The following is a 24,293-nucleotide window of genomic DNA, read 5'->3' as shown; positions in this document are numbered from 1 at the left end:
AATGCATTCATACTGGCAATAACGATTTTCGTTGCGTTACGTGACCAGCACGCGAAGCAATGTTAATATCCAACAAATTCCGTCGTCACGCTTGCTAATTCAATTCTGTTTCCTTTTTACAGATTTCAACTTGGATTGTTTAGTTTCTCCTTTCTCACCTCTCTTATTTCGTCCTTTCCTTTTGGATTACCTTACGTTGAAGTGTTATCCCGGAAACTCCGCAATCGCAATCGCGATCGTCGTCGAACGAGACCAAAGGCTCATCCATCATCCCCGATCCCCTCGGTACCGCGTGACGTGGTGAACAGAAAGAAGATAGCCGCGTACACGAGCATTAAACAGGAAACGATAAAAATCCTACGGTTTTCGTCGGAAGGACGAAGTCGGTGTTAACCAGCAAGATTACCGGCCGCGGCGGTTGCGCCAAATATTGTGGTACAGCTCCTTCACCCGGCAACATTTCATTCTCCAGCTTTCGACAGTCTTTCACTTCCAATGTTAACTACCTGAAACGGAGGTGAGTGATCCTTCGACAGTGACATATTTTTGCATGGTCCAGACTAATCTGTTTAATAGAATATTCGAAACCTTCTTAATAATAGAAGAAACGAAGAGTTTTGAATTGTCAATTTTCTTTAACCCTTTCATTACTATTGGCACCTGTAGGTGTTCGAGAAATTCGCTCGTCCAGTGTTACAGGCACCTTTAGACGTATGATCGTTCGATAATGTATATAATTGGAAGGAAAGAGATTGATCTCTTAATTAATTGGTAACGCGTTGAAAAATACCTTTCACGGTAATTAAGAGGTCGTTGTATTTTTAGTCGTGATACGTTCAGGTTACCGTGTCTCTCGAATCCCCGTTTACTCTGTACCGTGAGAGATTAACATTTTTGTCGCAGAAATTTTCGCCCTTTTTCATGTGAATCGAGCCGTTCCGTCGTACAAAAGCAGGCGAAAATATATGTAACGTGGAGGGGAGTAGAGTTTCGGGTCGTTGTACCGCTGAAAGGCTGTGTATGTAAGAGCATTTGTCGGGGGTCTTTTCATTGAATCCGGAGGTTGAGCGACGTAATGACGGTCTAAAATAATGACCGGCTATCTTGATACAAAGTTGGCCCAATTCGCGTCTATATTTTGTCACGCGATGTACTTTGCGATACCATGGACGATAAGTTACTCGTTCAATTAACGAGAAGTAGTTATCTGATTTCTTAATTAAACTAGAATCAACGACAGAAAATGAATAGCAGGGTGATCATTTCAATTTCCAGAGTTTATAAAATTAAAAGGAACAATTTTTTATAGAATTATCTCGATGTTTTTCCCTAGTTTCATAAATGTTGGTGTATGCATGCAAGTCAATGGAGAAAACCGCTTTTGGCATCGTGCAATGGAACATGAGAACCTTGGATGAAGTTTAATCACTGCATTTCCATAGCATCGAAATCGACAATAATGCGTTCGACGACGTTTAAGGATACCCTTAAAAGCTTACCGAAAGCATCCCCGCTGCGATCTATCGTGCAAACCATCGAAACCTATTTGTCGGAAATCCTCGAATCAGCCGTTTTACCAGGAAAATCGTCACCCGATCCCGTAAAGCACGAACAGTCGTCGACCCACGTTTCACGCGAGGCACCGCGATCAGTGCTGCTCAGAGGAGCGAGTGTGTCATCGTTTGTGTCACGCATGCAAAGCAGCAATCGTCATCATCGCCAACGCCATGTCCATGCCATGCCCTGACCACTGGCTGTTGTTCGATGTGCATTGAAAGTGCCAGCAATAAAAAAAGCGTGAAATCGCGGAACGATCCGACCGATTACCACTATCACGACCACCACCATAGCTTGTCTTCCAGGTTCTCGTCAGGGGATTTGAGCTCGGAGCTCGACGATGAACCAAGCACAGACTCCGGGCTGGCCTCCATGGCCAGGGATTCGTCCCAATCGTATCAAGGGGGAACCGATCGGCCTCTCCAATCTCAGCCAACCCCAGTACCAGCTAGCCAGACACCGGTACCTGGAGCACCTCCTCCAGGTGCCACTACTCAGCAGGCTGGAGGTGATCTGAGTCTGAACCTGAGGCCTGGATCGAGAACCACCAGTGCACCCTCCTCGCCAGCCAAGACCCGAGAGAGTTTGCTACAGAGGGTGCAGAGTTTGACCGGGGCTGCTCGCGACCAGGTTGGTTCGAAACGAATTTAATATGCATGGAATATTTGTAATAGGAAGTATCGATACCCATCACTAGCGATCGATGACTCGGAAAGTAAATGGCTCGATTCAAGATCTGGCAATTTTCCTTACCATCATTTTAATGATTAGGGTGCATCCATCTTGGGAGCGGCAGTGTCCGGCGCAACGAGGGGGCCGTCTTACAACAAAGACCGATGTTTTACCTTGCTAGTAATCGATGACCAGAACACCGACTGGAGCAAGTACTTCCGGGGTCGTAGACTCCACGGCGATTACGAGATTCGGGTCGAACAGGCGGAATTTCGGGAATTGTCGTTGACGGCCAGCGAGGCTGGCACTATTGTGTCCATGGCAGTTTATCGTAACGGGACCAAAGTCATCCGGTAAGATGTGTCTTAGGTTTTATGGTAATTGAAATTCTATCAAACTCAATTTTCGCCTATGTTCTATTGCAATAAATTGTGAACATATTTTAATTTTTCGACTCATCTAAAATCATTTATCTGAAATATTATACCTACCATATGCGCACGGTTTTGTCCTCAGATCCTTCAAGCCTGATTTCGTCCTGATACGACAGAACCTTAGGGACGCGGGAGAAGATTATAAAAATCTTCTTCTCGGTTTGATGTACGGTGGTATACCAAGCGTTAACAATCTCACGGCAATTTACAACTTTCAGGTAAATAAAAGAACTTGTAGAAAGTTCTAACTGGGGCAACGATTAAAAGTTTCCACACCTTCCTGCTGAATGGAGTTTCTTGATCACGCTTGTTGTTCCAGGATAAACCTTGGGTGTTTGCGCATTTGCTCGGTCTCCAGCGTCGTCTTGGAAAAGACAATTTCCCGTTGATCGAACAGACTTTCTATCCCAATCATCGTGAAATGGTGAGTAATGAAATTCTTTTGAATGCTTACAGAACGAACGACTATGCGTTTCTCGTTTATTTCCCATCGCTTAAGTATTGCAATACTTACAAAAGTTATCAAATGGAAGAACTATCAACTAAACATACATCGTCTCGTGCTATACAGGTTATCGTGATAAGAAATGCCAACTCGTACGCGTCGAACAATACATTTCCAATGTTTTGTACTAAAGTTCTACCCGAATCGAGGGTTTCGTTTCTTTTTCGTTTTCAAAATGAAACAATGTTAACACGTTGAATGTCGCGATGACCATTAGTGAAAGGCACCATAAATTTCAAATGAAAAAATTCTAAATATTATTTAGGGTTCCAAATGAAAAATTTTTATTCCTTGTCAATAATTTTCATAATTGAAATACATTCAACGTTACCTTGTTTCGATAATTCCTAGACTAAAAATCAAATATCCTTCGCGCAGTTTCTAACGCATAGACGAGACGAGACTACAAAATAAACATGAAAATAATTTAAAAATCCATAATATACATGAATAGCCTAATATGTACAACTAAGGGGATGGCCAATCGGTATCGAATACGCTCGCTGCATTCAGTCGATTTATTTTTGCGCTCGAGCTCGTCGAATGATTTCATTAAAAATCGAGCGAGGCTAACCGCTTCTCGTCCGATTCTCGTCGAACGAGTAACAATCCGGAATCAATGTAGACTGAACTCTATCGCGAGCTATCTTCATAACGCGAATAAATTAAACATTGAATAAGGTTCGCTCGATATCCTCGATTTTGATTCGAGTATGGAAGGAAGACCATTTGAGGGATGAATAGTAAGAAAGGGTAGGTTAATTGAACGCGAAAGATTCGACGACACAAACGCAATGCTACAGATCTCGAAATAACTTATTATGGTAATGCAAGCAGTTTCAAGAGTTCGTTGGATTATATTATACTTTTAACAACAGTCGGAGCAGTTCGATTCGCTGCTTCGTGTTTCTTTAATGAACCACTTTTGTACTCGCCGGCACGACCGACCAATTAATACTTTCGCTGGAAAACGCGGCAATAAATAGACGGTTACGCAGTCAAGAAATTAATGCTTCTCCTTGGAAAGTTGTCGTAAAAGAGCATTAATTTTTCGATGCCTTACCGCGATAGTTTACGTTCCGCAAACGCTTTTCACGCAAGAGAACGATGATCGCAAACTTTAGCAAAGCGTGCTGGTGTTGGCCAATGCCGATTTCTCGCCAACATGATCGACTTTTCGTTTGATCGTAGAACTCTCGCGTGGGTCGGAGCAGAAATTTTTCTTTAAGGTTCTCGTGCTCGTTGCTGCTCCCGTTTCTGTTGATACTCTTTGATGCAGTTCTTGTAAGGCACGGAATTAACCCACGAACATGTGCCTTCAGCAACCATGCATATGCCGTAATCACTTTGACAATCTTCAGGGCCTGGTTTACTTTCCCATAGACACTCTTTTCCTCCCACGTTCTCCAGAACCGCTCCCTTCGTCCACCATGGTGTATAATGGATCTGTAACAAAAAAATAATTGTTTCTTTCATTCAGAACGATCGAAATTAATTAATCTCATTAATTGAAAATTTATTAGTATCGTTCACTTACACTGCAGTTGCAACCGTGACGATATAATTGTTTGAAAGCTTTCCGTTGCCTGCTAGGCACAGTTCGCCATTGAAGCGATAATCCACAGATCGATATACGAGCTCGATCGCCAATCGTAGTTCCACTCACAACATAAGTTTCTCCGATTTTAAGACGCACTCCGCACATACCGTCCGAGGATGAGGTCCATAGGACATTTTTCTTAAGGGCGTAATACGATTTCGAGCTGTTTACCTGTAATTAAAAATGATTCTTAAATGGTTTTCGTGGAATGGAGTAATTTGAAAATTTTTATAGATCCATGTACGAACCTTGAAGATTTTACTGGTTTTCACGTTGTAGCCGATTTCGTGCTCGTTCATAGGTATCTCCTTCTTCACTCGTACCAAGGCAACTGTAAAGATTAGTAAGCAGATAGTGTCGCGAACAGAGAAATTTGATGAATCGAATGCCGGGAGATTATTAATGTAATAGCTTACCGAAATCTGAATTGCAAAACTGAGTCTGGGGGTGACTTCTCATGCAAGAACACGCCATAACCCTCTGCACCGGTGCTAGCGATAACGCTATCAGCAGAAGGTACGTCCAAAACCTTAATCGCCACATCTGGGAACAGAAGAAGTGTAACTATTAATTAACCCATTAATCCATTATCTGTGGAATTGAAAAATACAAAACTTTTGCAAAATAATGAGGCACGTTCGAAAATCGTGTATCATGAATAATTAATTCTAGATACAAGTCGTAGTTGTTAACAAGCAAGGTTCGTGTTTCCTTTTAAAATTCTAATCATTGCAACGAGATAAAGCTCGAGATAATTCGTGTTCGTCGAAATGTTTCGTCGTTCAAACCTGAGGTTCATTTATCTTCGAAATCCGATTAGGCATATCCGAACGATTCGGGATAGTTGTCACCTGTCCGGCAACCTGAATCGAATAACTTTATTTAAACGAATGCGAAACAAGCTGACTAAGGCTGAGAATGCGTGTTTCGTTTTCGTTCCAGCGAAAGGAACGCAACGATGAATCACAGAGTCGTTCCTAAACGACTAATCTCAATTTGCCAATTGGCCATCTAAATCTGGTGGCCGAGCTGCCCACCTGCAGGCCTTAGTTAATGCAAATTTATTCGATCCTCATCGCGTAGCTCCTGCGAATTCCGCGAAACTGATTATCAACGATTGCTAATACCGCATCTTGAATAAACTCGCAAAAGTACGAACGAGGAAATGGTCTGAACGAATCAGATTGAATAATTCCTCGACATTAAGTGATTGAAAAGTTGGTTACTCTTGAAAATATCAATGGAATGACGAAATAGATTCATTCATAACGCTGAACGTCGAGGTATAATCGCGAGGAATTTCTTCGGGACAGACAACACGTATCACGGAAGCGTTCTAATCCGGTCTAGTTTATCGATGTCAGCTGAACCAGATCTAAAGATAGATGTAAAATGGTAACCAAAGTCGAACACGGACCAGAAACATCGTGACTTGTCTGAAAGATAGTATCGACGATGCGCTTTCGTGGACTGCGAGAATAGATCGGTGGACAGCTAGAAACTAGGTGTTCCGAGTTAAGTCTACGACAGTCGCAAGGAAATTAACAGATTCCATTGCAATTGCTATACATATCGAAGAGTGTATTTTTGAAAGAAAAAGGGAAAAGAAGAGGATAGATGTATTGATCAACTTAAACGCACAAGGCGGTCAACCTGAAACAAACCACTCGATTAACTTTCACGGGTTTATTATTCAATGCATATTTTATTCTATAAATATAAATATGTGACCTCAAAATGGCCTTCGATTCGACGTTTAATTTTTAGTCAAACGTTGTAGTTCTCGTGTTAAAGATTGAAGTCTTTCGTTATACAAGTGATTGCAACGTGTTTGAACGGTAACAATATGTTGATGTATACGTTATTGCGATTGAAACTGTTCGGTACGCGTTGTACATGCTAAACGATCGAACAACGTATCGTTAATGCGCTCAGGCAGCCACGATAAAAGCACGCCTGTGTATCGTTGACAATACATCACGCTCGGTAACGCTCGGTTGTGAAGCGTAACGCGCAATGTCACCGACGAGCGCAAGTGCACTTACCAGACGCAAGTGTCTGTGAATGAGCGTTGAATTCGTAGGTGCACCCGGTGATCATCGTTTAACATGCATTCGCTTCGAATTTATGCTTCCCCGTTGAACCCTTCGCCAGGCTGCCGATAAACCTTCGTTCCGCGATCGTTTCGAAAAATTTATTGGCCAATCCACGGTTAACAACGAGCCTTAGCTACTTCCACTGGAATGGATGTTAATAACGAAGGCGATTCGATGGGGATTGAACCCGTTCGTTCCTTTTAACCGTGCAACGTTTGCTTATAGTAAATTGATCAACAATTTCCTGTGGGCGTTTTTACAAACTAACCTTGGAAAACCCTTTCCGTGTATCAAGAAATAAAAGAACGGCTCGGAAAGCATTGGCCTTTTAATAACCCGAGAATTAAAAAGTCAAACTTTCACCGAAAACCTTTTCACCCTATGTTTGCGTTTACAATTCGCGAATACCTAGAGGATGAGGAAAAAGTGGATAGAGGAAAAAGTGAATCGAGAAATGGAGGAAAAGGTTGGTTTAATTGCATGCAAGAATTTCCACGGTGTATAGAGCCAACACCCAGATGATACCAGCGATATTCTCACCGAACGGTTTATTCGATGCACTTCATGCATCATTATGCAAACGGCTGATGTCATAGGCAGCTACGCACAGCGTCGCATTATTTTTATTTCCGTTCGCAATAATAAACACACCGATGGCCCGTGAACGAGGATCCACACCTCGTGACGCATCCCGATGACGATCTCTCACGGTTCCACGTGATTCGTCATACGCGTCAGGATTTCATTTCCCCTGAAATTGAGTATTGCCTCGCGTCCATCGTAATCCATTCGCGTGATTATTCAATTCGATTTGCATTAATGCAGTTCGCAACCCACCATGAAACTCGTATCACACGCTTTTGATTTCCTCTTGTTCTACTTTCAGCGTTTGCTCGTTGCACTGCCCTCAATGAGAGATAAATAATGGTACTTTTGGTATCATTGATCTATTTACGATACAAATAATCCTGCCAAACATTCCACCTTCGAAACGTTAAAATACAAGTGATGAAGAAATTCAATCGGTATACTGTAAATCGTATCCCCGAAAGAAGGACGTAAAGGTGTTCCTCGTTTTATTACAGTCGAATAAAAAGCCATTATCGTTGGAGGTTCGCGAAACGAGCAACCGTATACACGTTAAAGGCAGCTCACAATGTACAATATAATTTACGATCGATAATTCTCGTATGGAACCGAGATTTGTGATCGCGAGCATGCAAATGAGCACACAAGGCTACACCAATTAACCTTAAACTCCGAATAAGATTATAGGAAAGTAAACGAGCAGGCCGTGTATTCGCGTTGCACCTCGTACTTATGGTAATCCGAAAGCAAGAGTAACACAATATTATAACTCTTTCATGTCTAATACAAGCGCAGATGAGCCGAGCGATAATTTCCCTGTAACGCTACCGTAAAGGACGGATTATCGCGCGTTAATGGGAGAAAATTTGCTCGAAACACCGAGCAATGGATCGACAGGTTGTACGGTTATTTTTTTCGCATTCGCACCTCGTTTACGCGTTCTTGGAAAAAAGAAATAATAGTCGGAGATTCAGAGTCAGTCGGTGAACGACAGCGGTGAATGAGTCTCAAGTGTTCTTCGGACTCGTTTCACCATGAAACACGAGGAAAGAGTACCACTCGAAGAGTGGTGAACAACATATTGTGTAATCGTTCTAACAGCCATTGATTCACGGCTCCTTATCGAGCACCGTGAAAACATTGAATTTGCACTCGGCCCTCGTTCACCCGGTTCCTGACTTTACGCAACAACATAAACGCGCGAGGCGACAATTTATCGCGCGAAAGGATCGTTCGCGCGTCCTCTGGTAACGTTTATCGCTTTCGAATGTCTTCATTAACGTGGCAGTATCGAAATGATGTTGTACAATTTGCAACCTATACACTGAATTTTTTGTCTGATGAATTTTTTACAGACTTTCTGTGTTAGATGAATTAAGAAATCAACGTAATCGCGTGGAAGCCGAGGAATCTTGCTGATATTTAGCAAAAGTTTGTTTTCGCAAACGTCGTTTTATTAATGATGATGTTCGTTAATACGTCGGCTGTGTCGAGTCGACTGAGAGTCTCGCTTTAATAGAAATGCAACTCCCGTTGTCGCATTTCAATTGTAACTCGATATTGCAAGACAGTGCATCAAAGGTCTCTTCTGAGAATTCTTTTGTGCATACAAGTGCATGCAAGACACAATGCGCGTCGACAAAGTGCAGCTCTTGTAATTGTAGCGAAGCTAATGCGTCCACCAAACCTTTTACGAAGCTAATACGTCTACTTTCTCCAACCTCACGCTTTCATTGCGGCTTTAGTTGCGACTTTCAGACTCGCCGCTATTCGAGTAGCTCTTCTTGTTCTCTTTTCATCTACGAACAGGAGTTTCTTATTTCGAATTTCGATCCAACGAATTCGGAAAACCCAAGAAATTTTCTCTTCCTGATAATTTTCATATTTTGTTAAAGCCTTAAATCACCGGTTATCTTGGCCCAAATATTTGACAACGTTCAATCTCCTCGTGATAATTGAATAATCGAGCGACTAGACAGCTTTGCCGAGCAATAAAGGTCGTTCAAACAGGTGATCCTCTAACTGCTTGAAACAACACGTTGGGAAGAAAGTTTTCAAACGTCTAAGAGCCTAGCTTTACGCGCCATCACGGCGCTAAAGCATCCGGGGTATTTCTTTCAAAGTAGTAGCAATCGAATAACGTCGCTCATGGACATTCCTGAAATTGTTTGCCTAGTGCTGTGGGCGAATTTACGCGTCCATTAGAACGCGTTCTCAGCGAGTTCTTGAGACTCTGTATATCACGTTGCAACAGATAGCAACGGCTCGTATGATTCTGAAACGTGTCGACAGTTTCGAGTTTGCACGCTTTTCTGCTTTGAAAACTTCCACTCAGATTTCGCGAGCGAGAGATCTCACTCGATGGGTAATCCTCGAGGTGATTTCGAGTGTCGAAATTTTTGTCGAAAACGAGCTGCTTGCACGAGCCGAAAAAGTGTAAGGGGCGTGGAACGAAACCTGTTCAATTAACATTTTCTTACCGTATCGATGCGAAAGAGAATGATGACAGGGTGCATTCCTTCTCTCAGGATAAACGAATATTATTTATTATTCTACGAGGAGGAGATGATCGACCTCTATAAATTGTGCTTCTTACAGATTTATAAGTTGTACACGACTGGTTGGAAGTCTGTTGAAAGATTCATTGAGATATTTAACACGGTTGTCTGTTTAAAATAAATTGTGCTTCGATGGAAAAGAGTTGGAACATGTTTTTCGATGAAAATCGAAGGAAGAATCGATGGTGGATTATATGATCGATCGTTCTTCCGATCATCCTGTCGAGTAATTAATTGTTGGAATGAGTTGAAGCTTTGAAACTTCGATCCAAGAACTTGTTGACTCGAGGTGAAGTCAAGAATTGAAAACAATTTTGCGTTCTCGTTATCGCAACTGGCATTTGTTTCCTGGTACTCGAGCTTCTTAGAACTCTTCCTTGAAAACGCAAACTCCTTCCATATTTCTCTCAACTTTGATAAAGTAAATAATCTCATCGGAAATCTGGCCTCTGATTCTCTCTTTGCAAGAATTTCATGCGCGTTTAAAGATTCAATAAATACAGAAGAGAAAGCAAGATGAAATATTCTCCCCTCGTTTTTATAATTTTAAAGTAATTTCATTGGTATCCATTTATATTAATTAACATTCGTTAACAGTGATCCTTTAACATCGAGATAGAGATTTCAGCAAAGAATTTTGTGCACCAGAGAAAAGAAGAATGGCGATCACGATAGTACAATATTTCATTGAAGAACCATTTTTGTCAGCGTTAATTTGCATATTCATCGATGCCCACCCGAATTACGGCTCGATCAAATTTTGCTCAATGAATTGGCGTCCGTTCGCTTCGAACAGGATGCATCGATTACATTCCTTTCGACGTGTCATCGATGTAAACACCGATTTAATAACTTTACCTCAAACTTGTATCAACGAGTATAAATTTTATCTAGCACTTACGTTTTCATGGATTTCGAATTCTTTCTTAACGAGCAGCGAAAAAGGATGTTGCGATTGAAAGTAAATAGTTGGGGCATTCAATTGCGATGCTTTTAAAGGGGACAGGAAATTGGTGCGATGTAATTTCCATGCATGCTTAACGGGAGCGCGAAGACGGGCCGTTTGTGTGGTTAGTAATTAGCATCTCTCACAATCAACTCGAGCTAAATGACCCGCAGAGCTTTTCAAACGGCACACTGACTTCAGCAAGTTTGTTGTGAAATATTTTCATAGAAAAGTCAGCACTTCTTACATCTAACGATTATCGTGGAACTCTTGCTTGTGACATGGATTGATAAAACATGTGAAAACTATTGCGCAAAGTAAATGTATGTATATCAAAGGTTGCAGATAGTTGGACTCGAGTATCACCTTCAAGGTTTCGCGTTTCGTTTCTGCGACTTATCCTTTCTAACTTTTCTTTTCTATTCAAGAAAGTACATTCATAAAATGCAAATGAAATTAGCAAAAAATTATGCGATTATCGATACGACTTCTGGTAATTACGAGGAATTCAGATAAGAGTATCAGTGTTTTAGCAATCATATCTGAATGATAGGTGAAGTATATGTGCAATAAATCATTGTTTACAAAACTGTTTCAAATTGAAAGATAATTTATTCTGAAACGTCTTGATCTGTCATTGCATCGGAATAGATTCGTTTCAAAATGCAACAGGAATAATCGATCTTGATCAATAACACGTCACTCATCTTTGACTTTCGAATAATCAATTTGCTGGTCACGTTTCTGTACGAGCAACATGACATAAGTCGCGGGTGACGCAAACACAATGTAACATTTTGTTCGTATAATAATTCAGACGAAAATATAACATCCACCGTCTGCTATGCATCGAGAAAGAAGATAAATCTGCAGTTTTCCTCGGCCACAGTCGAATCGTTGTACGTTCTAAATTCTCTATGAGGAGGCAAGTGCGAACGCAGATGTCCGGACAAGTATTAATTATACTATCGATCAATCAGCGGACGGACGAACGATTGAATGAATGAGCACGGTGGCTCGTATCGCGAATGATTTCGAATCATTGCTGAAAGATAAATCGATGACGCGAATCGTCGAGAAATGATGTACATTTTCCGAGCCATTTGAGGCAAACAGTGTCCGATTAACGGGACGATTAAATAAACGGCCTTTTAGATTCCGAAACCACCGTGCTAGCTGTACGTCGCCGTGTTTAGCAAAGTGTTACAAATTGATAATAATCGTGTCGAATGTGTCACGCGAATAATCAATGTCGTCTAGATACCGCTTATCAAACACTATCCAACATCTGCTCGAACTATCTTTTTCTCAGTTAAACACTTCTGACTCGTCATTTTCAATTGTAAATAATCTCCTACGAATTCTAAGCATGATTCATTCCAGAAATTCGAATCCCGGGAATACCTGGAGCATCCAGGTCGCGAAAATTGTGCAGTTCAAACGGGGAGAATGAATGTTAGGATGATTCGTAGAAATGAATTTTTACGCGCCGCGTTCGAAAGTAAATATCGTTATCTGATACGTTACCTTTCCCGTTACCACAACTTCGCGTAGAAAGTGTACGTGACATATATACGATGTTTATGGTAACCTTGCGACAGTATTTAATAGAAAATCGAGTAAAAGCGGAAACGTGGAAATCCAGCTCGTACGAGAAAGTTGACAGTTGTTGACCGTCTCGTATTTTTATCTAGCCATGGGATCAAGTTCATTACGTGTACTCAGAAATTCAAGTCGATTCAGATATGAAAGTTTCATTTCATGGAATTCGAATTTTATTCATAAAAGATGATGTTTACGCGTGAACGTCTATTAAAACCGATTAAGATGAACTCACTCTAGTTTCCAGAAAACGCAGAAGCGTTTTTTAATCAGCAGATCCTTTCCTCGATTAATCACAAAAAAAAAATTAAATTAGTTGCACATGGATGCACTTGAACACTAAAAAATAATTAGATAAAAACATGGAAAAATTCACGGTTGAAAAAGTGATTGTCTTAAGAATCTGTACGAACGGCCCGATCGCGAATGATAGGCACGATTCCAAAAATAAAAATTCGCGGTTTCGTAGCGCAGAGATACAGTCAGGCAGGTGGAGGCTTCTAAGACGCGCGTCAAAGAAAGACTGCCCCAGTTCCATCGTATTACCGCTATTATATTCCGCGGCAGCATCCGTACGTGCGTGTACGCATGAGCTCTGAGCTGGTACGCCGCGCGTGCAAAACTCGCGATCGCTCGCTCGCTCGCTCGGCCGAAAAAGGAACAGAAAAGGAGAACCGCGCGCCTATCAGACCGCGATTAATCATAAATTTGGACGTTGCGTCATGTCGCTACGGCGATGTACTCGGAAGTGCAGTAGACGGATAGATGGATGATGTTAAAAAAAGAAAGAAAAATAATAATGATACAGTGTTTTCGCATGTTATGTAGCCGGGTGAAATTGGGACTCGCGTTCGGAACGCGGAACTGGTTATTCCTTTACGATATCACGATTTTTTTCTTTTTTTTATGACGAGAAACTTCGATATAAGGTTGCAGCTGCAACTAACATTTCTCTGGTATTTAATAATAGATTAATTTTAACCGAAGATACTACAGCAGCTTCGAAGTTGATAGACTGAAATAGGAATTTAGAAGAATGGTGATAAGTAGACTGTGGAAGTTTATGCGAGTATGATATCACAGTTCCATAGAGATTCAGAAATTTATATAATTTTCTTTTAACAATATAATTTTCATTGTCAATATATTTATCATTGTACTTCAAGGGAAGATTGCTTATATCTAACGTTACATTAATCAGAAAAGAATGCACTATCGAACGTGCACATTTTACGAACAAAAAAATGGAAAACGTCATATCAGCTTAAGTAACAATTGAAACAATTGACAATGTACATCGTTTTGAGATAATAATGTTGATTTAAGATATAATTGTGGACGGTTTGTCATGGAGTATAATACAGGACAGTATGTTTTCCAAGAAAGTAGCATGTTTGCTACATTCACAAATTAATTACGAGTAATTATGATTTATATAACGGAAACATGAAATTGCAATTTGTTAAAGACAGCCGGTGTTACTTTGATGTGCAAATTTGTATATTAGCATTATTTTAATTATTTCCACGTATCGTATTATTAATTAAAAATGAAGCGTGAAGCACGCGTGATACCAGATGCGGTATAATAGAAACGAAGACACCACAGCAACCCTTAATTACTCGACGATCGGTACCGCTTGTCAGGCTTGTTGCTCGATTAATCATGAATTTGGGCAGCGCGTCGTGCAGCTCATTACTATGCGCGTACTTTGAAACGTAACGAGTGATATCGAATCGGTCGATTCGCGAGTCGTTGAGTTGGGAGCAAAAAACCACGAAGACCTGGCACGCTTTCAAGTTGCCCCCTAATGAATCTTTCGCGAACCCCGTGACTTTGCATAACTGCCTTACGCAGATCGCTATTATTAATCTCGCGTGTGAACCTTTGAATTTCGACAAGGTGTCCCAGCGAAATTTTATCGAACCACTTAACTCCTCGTGAATCAAGTCTCCGCGTTCCTTTGCATAAGGTTCCAAGCCGATTCCGTTGATTTATGCAAAATGCACCGTGACCGTCTGATAAACAGAATTGCACGTCGACGATGTAATGTTCACGCGATCGTTCATTCGCGGCGTTAACGCAAGGAACTTTTTGCGGGCCGTCAAATTGACAGGTTCAAGCGTTTCATTACTGTGATCAAGGGTGTTAGGGTAATCATCGATGCAACGGAGAAAGTCGTGGACCGTTAAAAGGATTCAACGCGTTTAAGCTCTCTTCGTGAATGCGTATCTATATTTACGGTGTGACTCACTGTAAATAACCGAGGAACTGGCACGATACTGGTGGTCGACAATTTGCTGTTCGTCAAATCGCTTGTTAATGCGGCCCGTGTCTCGACGATAACGATCCGCCACTCTTCATTCACCGTTCGAAATAAAAAACTTAATCGTGGACGATTCGGAGTGCCGCGTTTAATACAAAGGTTCGCGCGTGGATCGGCGACAAACACGACTGACTGTGCTCGCTTCGATCGCTAATAATGACGCGTGAATCATCCTCCATTCAAGCGGATCGCATCTGGATGCATTTTCGCGCCCGATCACATCCTTACCGTGCATCAACAAATTTCTGCGTTTCCACGGAACCTGTGTTCTCGCCGCTGCGGGGGGCCACGTTCTTGGAAGTTTTTTATACATTTGTAAAAATAATCAATACCGGGGAAGAACCGTCGACAGGAAACCGCTGCAAATTGTGCCAGACAGAAGGCGGTGTTAAAAATTAACTAAGCATCTGATTCGCTTGGTGACGTTAATTTGCCTGATAAAATTTGTGGTTAAATTCGGTAATCATAATCGCTTGTTCCCATTTCTCGTATCTTAATCATGGTTGATGAAGAACGAAGAGAAACTAAGCAAATCATTTTTGGTTATATCCGAGAGAAGATTCGTGTCGTTTCGTAAGGATCGAAGATGATGATGAATATAGGTATTACTCGTGGCTTGATATATTTATCAGGGTGTTTGGATTTAGTAAAATGCACGTCCAAAAATATAGGGCAGTTAAGGGTATAGGAATAAATAAGCCGGCTATTTTTACTTCCATCGAAGAAATAAAAGTGTTTCAAAACAGCTCGTGGGTCACAAACCGCTGACACGGATTGTCTGTACCTATTTATAACCAGACAAGGAAAAAATAGAGCCGTTGACTGACGAATAGCTCTATCTTTGGTGCGAATCTTCAACGAGGCATTGCAGCGATGCACTTAACGTGCATGCCAAAGGAAACGCTCGAACAAGTTGTTTTCTTTACCAAAGTGGCAAAACAATTTTTCCTCTCTACCTTTTTTTGGGATTGCTCTTTCTGAATTAAATCAGTATATACATTTTTTCATTTTTATTTATCATCACTGATAATTTTGCAATTCGATGATCGTTAGATTGAAAGTGCATCGTAATATCATTAGGTGATTCCTAATATGGTATTTCTTAGATGTTTTGAAATTAAACATTGATATGCTATTCTAAGAACGTATATTGTCCACCTACTGACGACATTCATCGTCAGTGAAAATAACAGATGAAATCATTGCCGCCGATCATCCAGATGCGCATACCGAATCGCTGTTCCTTCCGCGCGTGGGAGAAACGGCAGAAGGAAACTCCAGAATTCTTTCAACGTTGATACGCTATTCGCGTGCGTGACTTCATGAAACGTCTGTCAAAAGCACGTCGGGAATCGGGTCGGGTCCTTCGTTCCGTGAAAGGAATTGCATTTGCAACACGCGAATCAAGTAGCCCATCGTATATTTCGCTAGAAAATATTCCGAGCTACGAGCGGAGAACGTTTTCCCAACGGGCTTACAAGTTCCTTCTCTAACGGCTAATTAATTCCCCGTGCAGAGTTACAAGCAACCAGTCGGTCGTGCGGTCGTCTAGGATTTCAGAAAACAAAATTTATCACTGAAAGTTCACGCGTGCGGTAAATCTTCCAGTGCCGTTTGAAATGTCACGAGCGGAACGTGAAAGACCAAGGAGACGTCGAAATAAGAAATGCTAATAGAAGAAGTGTGCCGGATGAGCTTTGGGGATGTCAATCAAATTTGGAATTTAAAAACATTTCACAATTTAGAAATATCCATAAATATTTTATTCAAAATTTTTCCCAATTATTTTACATTTCTATTTTCGTTCCATAGACAACGCGCTGCGCGTCGCATCTGACGAACGACTTCAATTACTAAAACGGTTTTCCATCCTAGGAAATGTGTCGTTCGACGAAACGCGATTGCAGAGGCGTTCATAGGCGGTTTTGTCGCGATTCTCGGTCCGCTTCGATGAATGAGATTGCTGGCCGCTGAGTCACGATCGTAGTAAAACAGTGGCGTTAGTTGGGTCGCGAAAGAACGCGGCAGACGTCAGAAAGCGTAGAGGCGAGGTTCGCTTAGTCGGTTGTACGCGAATGAAATTTTAAAAAGTCCCACGGAGGTCGTGAGCAACTCACGAATAGAAGGTTTTCTGCGTACTCGAACTTGCCGAATGCTAACTTACGCACACGAACGGCAATCGGTGCCAAGGCTGACTCACGGCTACGATCCGCTTGCACTTCAAAGCAACCAGCGGCTCGTTGAGGATTCATACCCTCTGCGAGCCGATTCCGTGTTCTTAGCGAACCGAGAACGTGAGCTGCAACGAGGCGGACAAGCTGTTCATAGTAAAATCTATGGAAATTTCTTCGTGAGTAATAATGGGGGTTGGATTCCCTGGAATAAGTAACTTTGATGAGAAATTGCTGACAAGTTGTTGCTGGTGTACCAGAACGAAATGAATAGAGGGTGGATTGCATAAAACAGGTTACTTAATTATGTATTCTTCTTTTATAAACAACTTTTATCTCCGTTCTTTTTTGTTTTTATTTTTGTAAACTTATCTGTATCTTTTTATATGAACGCACGAACGTTTCTCGCAGCAGTTGAGCGACTTTGTAAGAGAGATTACCTTGCTCGGGAAAAGAAGAAAATAACAACTCCTTAAAATTCATGCGGTCCACCGTACTCGAATTTTACACAACTGAAATATGAACGGCTCGTAACTCGTCGGTGAAAACATTCCGACTCTCGAGTAGCAATGATCTTAATCAACAAAGTCTCCGTTTCGAGGCATGTTACTTACAACCGAATATATCAGGCCCCTAAAATGAAGGCAACACGTGCAAGTCGGCGAACAGCCGTTCATTATCGCGGCTTAATGCATCGGTCGCGCGTAATGCAATCGGTTCTCCGGCGAGAGGATCGTGCCAAGGAATAATCGCGTACGTTAATTAAAGCCCGGGCTCGATTATGTGCGCCACGTAATCCCGTTGCCTGGCGAGCCAGTCCTCCGGTGTCGTGCGACGCCTAAACAAGAGGAATAAACGAAAATGCAGAATAGGAATGCAAAATCAGCCAGAAAGTGCACGACTAAACTGGACGTATGTATATTCGTGTATGATGTAACGGGAGAAACCGCAGGGACCACACCCCGACGATACCGCAGACACGTGCTGTTTCGTAAGCTGCCAACTTTTAGGCAAGGCCAGTGTGGTACGAGATATTGCTTGCTCTCCGTAAAACGTATTACACGAGTGCTCCTCGTTCACGATGTTCGCGACCTAGATACCGCGAATTCAACGTTTCCTTCGGCGTTTCATTCGCTGATGTTTCACAAATCGTCTTACGACACCCTTACGACGACGTCTCTTGAACTTTGCCTAGAATTTTTTAACTGCAAGTGCATCGCTCCGTTCGTTGCACGTTAGGTTCGCGTTGCATAAATCCTGCTCCCTTACGACACCTTCACGGAATCCATTGGCAAATTGTCAAATTCCGGTATCACTGCATCGGCTAATTTTGAGTATCGTCGGAAATTCTAGAATTGCGTACACGATAATTATAACAGTAATCGAAAAATTTTGTGCAATGTTCACAGTGTCGCTAATGGGATAACGTTTCAATTCTTTCGATTAACGATTCACTAATCTTGTTCCCTCTAGTGCTTGCTATCGTTCATTTCACGTATCGTCGCAGGTTCTTGACCTGTCGGTACGGTAATTATTGAGCGAGCGTTTCCGGGTAGAAGGAGCACCGAGTTCGCGGTTCGAAGCTCGCTTTAAAAGTCCTCGTAGCGTTGCTCGTTAGCGCAAACAACGAACCACTATGACTCCTCTCGTGAAGCACACGTTCGAAGTAACCGTAACACGACTACTACATTCCATCCCGTTGAATCTAGCATTTTCCTACGAACCCGTGGAGAATCGCACGGGAAAAGGTGGTTCCGCGAATTCCGCGGAAACAATCAATTGAGGCGACTGGCGCCAGCGTAACCCCCGTTGGATAATGGCCAAACGGCCCAGGAACGTCGTTAATCACCGGCACCGGAGCGCGTATTCGCGTTGACGAAAATGCGCGGAACGGTTAGAATGGGAGCCGGTGAATTAATACCAGGACTGAAAATAACAATCTTACTTGCAGGGATACGGTATAAATATTACCGAATACGCGGTAACGAGCCGGCGATAAAGAACGCGTATAACTCGGTACACTGTAATCACGATCACAGGGGGACAGAGCCGGGGCAACACGACGTCTCGTAAATAACGAGAAAATTGCCAATAACTCGGACAACGGGTGTAACGAACGTTTGATCTGGGAAAATAGTTGGGTGATTTATCGTCGAGATTCCGCAGATTACGCTATCGTTGTCGTAAAGAAGAAGAATGAATCTCGAACACCCGGGGTGTTATCGAAACACAACGGCCGGCTACGAATCTTCCGGCTGTTCTTCTTCCCGCGTACACGCACCTTGGACGTATTGCAATCACGAAAAACGGACCGTCATAAATAATTCGATTCGCGTCTCTAATCTGCCGGCGGCCATGGCCTACCGGCTTTACCGGCCGCTACGTGGACGTAGGTATCCCTCGAATGGAAATAAAACGGCATGTAGAAAGAAAGAGCAAAGGTATATAAAGGTGGAGGAGGCTGTGTGTACGCTTTCAGAGCGCGTGTGCGGAGAGAGAGACGATCGGCCGGCTTGTTGGCGCCACTCGGTCCTCCGCGTATCGCAGCTACGCGTAATAAACGTAATATCGTACAAGCCGATACTGCTCCGTTGGTTACGTCCACCTCGGACCTACGGATTATATCTTCCTCGGTTAGTTAATCGACGATATAACAATACGATGCCGCGACGCGACGTGGGGAGGCCAGAGACGATTTATATCGCGGTTCCGAGCTATCCGTTCCTCTTTCTACTTCAAGGAAATCGTGTGGCGCTAATGAACCTCCTCGAAGGTTCTACGTATCGGCAGTATCGGCGAATTCATTTCATTTCCTTTCATTTATTTGAAAATTTCCGGTAATGGTTCGTTTCACCAGTTTCTTTCATTTTCCTAATGGTTAATTAGTTTATTTATTATTCGAAAGAATTTTTGTTCGATACTGCCACCTTGGAACTGGTGTATTTTCAATCGTGTCGTTGATCGAAATCGATTCCTCGAAAGCGTATCAAATTCGATTACACGCGCGTCGATTTTGCTGATCGAACTTACAGCGAAAACTCACGTTCCCCTGAACTTTACGACACGCTCGGTTCTTTAAACTTTGATTACTCTTGATCGAACAAGATACATGTTTTAATATAGATGTTCGACGTAACGGCTCGATAAACGACTTTATTTTAGTACGATGAAAAGGTGCGTTTGTGTGTTTGCTTAATAAGACGAGTTTCTCACGTTGGAAAGTGATGATTCAAATATTCCAATAGACTTTCGACTTAATCAATCAAGACGGTAAAAAGGTGGATTTTAATTCATAAATGTAGAATTTAATTTTTATTTCTATTCAATGATGAGAATAGTGAAATGTAATTGATTGAAATTCATGCATAATATTCCAGTTCTTTCCTTTTAAATTGATTCTATCACCTTGTCAACAGCAATTGGCAACGGAGGTCCGATATCATTAACATTTCATTAGCATACTTTGAGAAACTTCTTCTCCGATCGTTTCTTTTCCTTACTACATTTCACGTTTCGAAACATTCACGATACAGGAGGAATTTATAGATCTCCCTTATCACGCGGAACACTCGGATTAGAATATTTTGTATAATCAACTGACGACTTCCGCTGGCAATTTTTAGCGATTCGTCGCGAACTAATTAATTCTCGTTCGATTGGTATATACTACTTGGTAGATTTCTTTCGTCACAGATCTGTCTTCGTTATCGAGACCGGCGAAGTAGCTAGCAAAGGGAAACGATGATCATCAGCCTTGGACACGATAGATCAAACCTCGACTAATTAGTACGATGAATTATTCATATCTCGAGCTGTCGCTTAGACTATATTACGATGATAGAATATAACCAGGTGAGAGTTTTATTTACGTGTAACAGCGAAAACTGACAAATATTTTTTTTTTTGGTATGTCAGGACACGCTACTTACACGGGGAATAGGACATAATAAATGTTCAACGATCGAAATTAGCATAATGATACGATTCAATATCTCCGTCTTTGTTATTTTCGTTCTTCACTGTGCGAATAGTATTCCAGCGTTTATTTCCGCGTAAATTTTATCTGGTACTGTTCGAAGCTGGATATAAACAAATCTACGCCGTTTCGCGCGCTCGTTTCGATTTATCGAGTTATTTGCTACATAAGACTCGAGATATTTACTAATAATCTGGCGAAACGAGGCATTTGAATCGCATCGTGTATAGAATTTCCTGTAAACATTGCTAAAACGAACGAAATGTAAATTACAGTATTAAGTCATTTTACAAGTAATATTATTTCTTATTTTAACTTTAACTGCGATCATTCTTTTTAATGTATCAAAGTTACGTGTGAAAATGATATTACTCATAAAACGAGCTGATAATACTGTATTGTACATATTGTATAATATCATATAACAAAGTTGATCGATTGATACTACGTGGAAGTGTGCGATATTGCTTTTAGCGATGTTTATTTTTGCCTATACCCAATGATGTCATGGTTTTGATTGCGAGTTCAATAAAGCGTCGAATGTAATCTAAAGCCAAGCGGAATCGAAGATTAGCACTTCGGCTCGAAAGTGCATCGCGTGTGTTCTAAATTCACGATCGCGTACGCTGTTCGACTAAATAATATTCTGACACACTTGACAGTAGCTGTTTAAAATTCTTCGGCATCAACCTGACGATAATTACGAATATTTTCATGTCTGCGAAAATAAACGATAGACGTTGGTTTAGCAACGAGTCGAGCAAGGGTCGATAAGTTGAGGTAGCAAGACATTTGCCGCATGTCGAGCGCAGAGAAACAAGCGGTACAAACGCGGAAACGGCACAATGGGAAAATCGCACATGCGATGTACAGATACCTTTCTCCGTGACCCCGTGCAGATCCTTCCGCTTCGGCTTTCCTCGTTCACCGTGAGTTTACTTGCACTCTACCTTCCTAACCGTTATCCTGCTTGACCTCAAAGCCTCGCGATCATTCTACGAAATCGCGAACAGGGAATTCCTTTGACGATTCGATCTCGATCACGAGCTTAACTCGAGCCGGCGCGGCGTTCCGCGTGATACGAACACGCGTGGACTTCTCGCCTTCTCTTCGTACCGTGTACTACGAGCTTCGAATTGGCAAGGAGCAGGCGAGTTTCGCGAGCTTCCGCGCGCGCGTACCAATCTCGACTTAGCAAACTGTCTCGCGCGATATAGCATCGGGCGCGAAAGAGGACCGACGGGATTTTCACGTGTGTTTATCGATCTACCTACACGCACGCACGGACCGAGAGTCGACTGTTCGCGCGCGAGCTTCGAAAAGCAATGCAAGCGCGAACGACACGGCAGCCTCTCGTTCCTTCCTACGTTCTTACGTCGATCTCACCGTTCATTCTTTCTCTTTTCATCTCTTTCCTATCCGTCTCTTTTCCTTTTACCTTCTCCATCTTACTCGTTCGCGTTCAATCATACCTGTCCTCCGTCTTCGTCCTCCGTTTCTGACTTTTACCCGCCTCGCTCCCTCTCTGTTCATCGCGTTTCTCAGCCACGGTTTACCCTGTTTTTCTCTCTTTTCAACTCGATGATCTTTTGCCACCGCTCGCCTCTCCCTTCACCTTATTTCCATCGTTTAAATATATTTCTCTCTTTCTTCTTCTTTCCCATTTTCTCGTCGCCTCTTCGTCTACTTTCCTCGCGGCCTTGCTCCCTCTTTCTCTCTCTCTCTCACCTTTCTTCGTCCGTCGTCCGTGATTCTTGCCGCCGTCTCTTTCGCGCATTTTCATTATCGTTCCACCCGTCTTTCTCTCTTTACCTGTGATCTTCAGCATCCCCTCCATCAAACTTTTCTCCCCACCTGAGTTTCACCTCTCATCCCCCACCTATTGACGGTGTATACCTTGGCTCGCTTTGCGTCTCTCGCCGGCCACCCACAGTCCTCCTTCTACGTCGAATCGAGCCTCCCTGCTCGGTTTCACCGGTGCTTCGCTTCGTCTTCTTCCTCTCTGCTTTCGAACTTCGTCGATCTACATTTTTCACGATCGTTTGCCCTCCTTTTCCATCCCCTCGACCCACCGCTCACTCCGTCCCGCTCGTTCGCCGAAACGTGCTCGCGGGGGTTCCACTCGTCACCGTTTGATCCACGATTACTATCATTTAACGTGTCTGCCGGGTCTTTTTGATCGTTTCCTTCGAGCTCGAACTCGAACGTGGCCAGGGACCGTAACGTACTTTGTCTCCTGGACAGCCGGTAAACGTCGAACAGCTCGGAAATCGAGGAACCGGCATTCCATCGGTTCTCTCGTTCAATAAACGGAAACCGATAAAATACGCGTTAGCGTTTCTAGATACACGCTATATCGATCCGTGTTAAATTCGGTGAATTACGTCTTGACGGCCTTCCAGACTTGTTTTACATTTAGAGCTACGTCGAGGAAGATACATAACTTAACATAGGCGTGGATCACCGAATTCGAAGAACGCGAGGAATTCGAATGTACAAACAGTTAACGATGGGTGTTCCTCGATTAACCGCCTCTCCGTCTGGTCTTTTTACCTTTTGAATATCGTTTTAAGCAGAGACTTAAATGTTCGCCGGTACCGGGCGAAACGAGTATTATTTTTAGTACGTTCAAGTACGGGGAAGAAAATCGAAAGCGACACCCCTCGGTTCGCCGTCGAAGAGCTCGAGGGGGCCACGATAAATGATTTATCTCCGTGTCCCTCGCCGTTGATCCCTTCGTTGGTGTTCGTGGCACAAGGGGAAACGGACACGCGTCCAGCGGTGCTCAGGAAGGCACTTTTGCGACACCCACGTGTCGGCACAAACACGTGGGTACGTTACGATTCGTGCATTATTCTGTCGGTGTGTCAGCGACCGGACGTCAGCCTATCAAACCAATTCATTGATCAATCGCTTCCTCTTTCTGCGTGAATACGCTTTTGTAAACAACCATCAACGAGCCAGCCAGACACCGCAAAAATGGCCCTCTTTGTAGAATTAGTATAGAACAGTGTATACATTTCAATTATTTATTGGTTGCTTCAAAATTAGGGTCTTCCTATAATGTTTCTTTTAACCATTCGAAACTGAGCATTAACTTGTTCCTACAAATAGAGTGACGATAAGGTTCTACCGTATTTGAAAGGGAAAGAGATTAAAGTATCCCCGGTCTAAGATTCGAGTGTCTATTAAGCTCTCCTAATGCTTATTGCTTTCTATCGACGAGGAATTCCACGGCTATCTGCGGTAACGGGATAGTCCA

The 24,293-nt window shown here is 42.5% G+C and overlaps 2 protein-coding genes across 5 annotated transcripts in view; one reads left to right on the top strand and one right to left on the bottom strand.

Annotated features, from left to right (window-relative positions):
- The first annotated feature begins 338 nt into the window (after nt 1-338).
- Nucleotides 339-24,293, top strand: part of LOC114874162 (synapsin) — a 34,606-nt gene continuing 10,651 nt past the window's right edge. Inside the window, exons 1-5 of one of the 2 annotated variants that reach the window (XM_029183169.2) lie at nt 339-517; nt 1,863-2,187; nt 2,329-2,582; nt 2,746-2,881; nt 2,983-3,087. In XM_029183169.2, the coding sequence (XP_029039002.1) occupies nt 1,930-2,187; nt 2,329-2,582; nt 2,746-2,881; nt 2,983-3,087 (753 nt within the window). In that variant the 5' untranslated portion in view covers nt 339-517; nt 1,863-1,929. Of the gene's footprint in view, nt 518-1,850; nt 2,188-2,328; nt 2,583-2,745; nt 2,882-2,982; nt 3,088-24,293 lie in introns of both variants that reach the window. The other variant, XM_029183168.2, reaches the window with a different exon arrangement.
- On the bottom strand, nt 3,111-22,338 carry LOC114874163 (metalloproteinase inhibitor 3). Of its 3 annotated transcripts, none has more exons than XM_029183171.2 (5): nt 21,909-22,338; nt 5,185-5,311; nt 5,017-5,099; nt 4,706-4,939; nt 3,111-4,614 (listed from the first exon to the last, which is right to left on the bottom strand). In XM_029183171.2, exons 2-5 carry the CDS (start codon nt 5,309-5,311, stop codon nt 4,393-4,395), a joined length of 666 nt encoding a protein of 221 aa, XP_029039004.1. In that variant the 5' UTR covers nt 21,909-22,338; the 3' UTR covers nt 3,111-4,392. The 3 variants fall into 3 exon arrangements, with proteins under 3 accessions (XP_029039004.1, XP_029039005.1, XP_029039003.1); XM_029183172.2 differs by lacking the exon at nt 21,909-22,338 and adding an exon at nt 14,813-15,017; XM_029183170.2 differs by lacking the exon at nt 21,909-22,338 and adding an exon at nt 12,794-12,933.

This window comes from Osmia bicornis, chromosome 2 (genome assembly GCF_907164935.1).
Source record: "Osmia bicornis bicornis chromosome 2, iOsmBic2.1, whole genome shotgun sequence".
Taxonomy (NCBI): Eukaryota; Metazoa; Arthropoda; class Insecta; order Hymenoptera; family Megachilidae; genus Osmia; species Osmia bicornis.
Note: the sequence above shows the minus strand (reverse complement) of the source record. Positions and strands in the feature narration are given on the sequence as shown.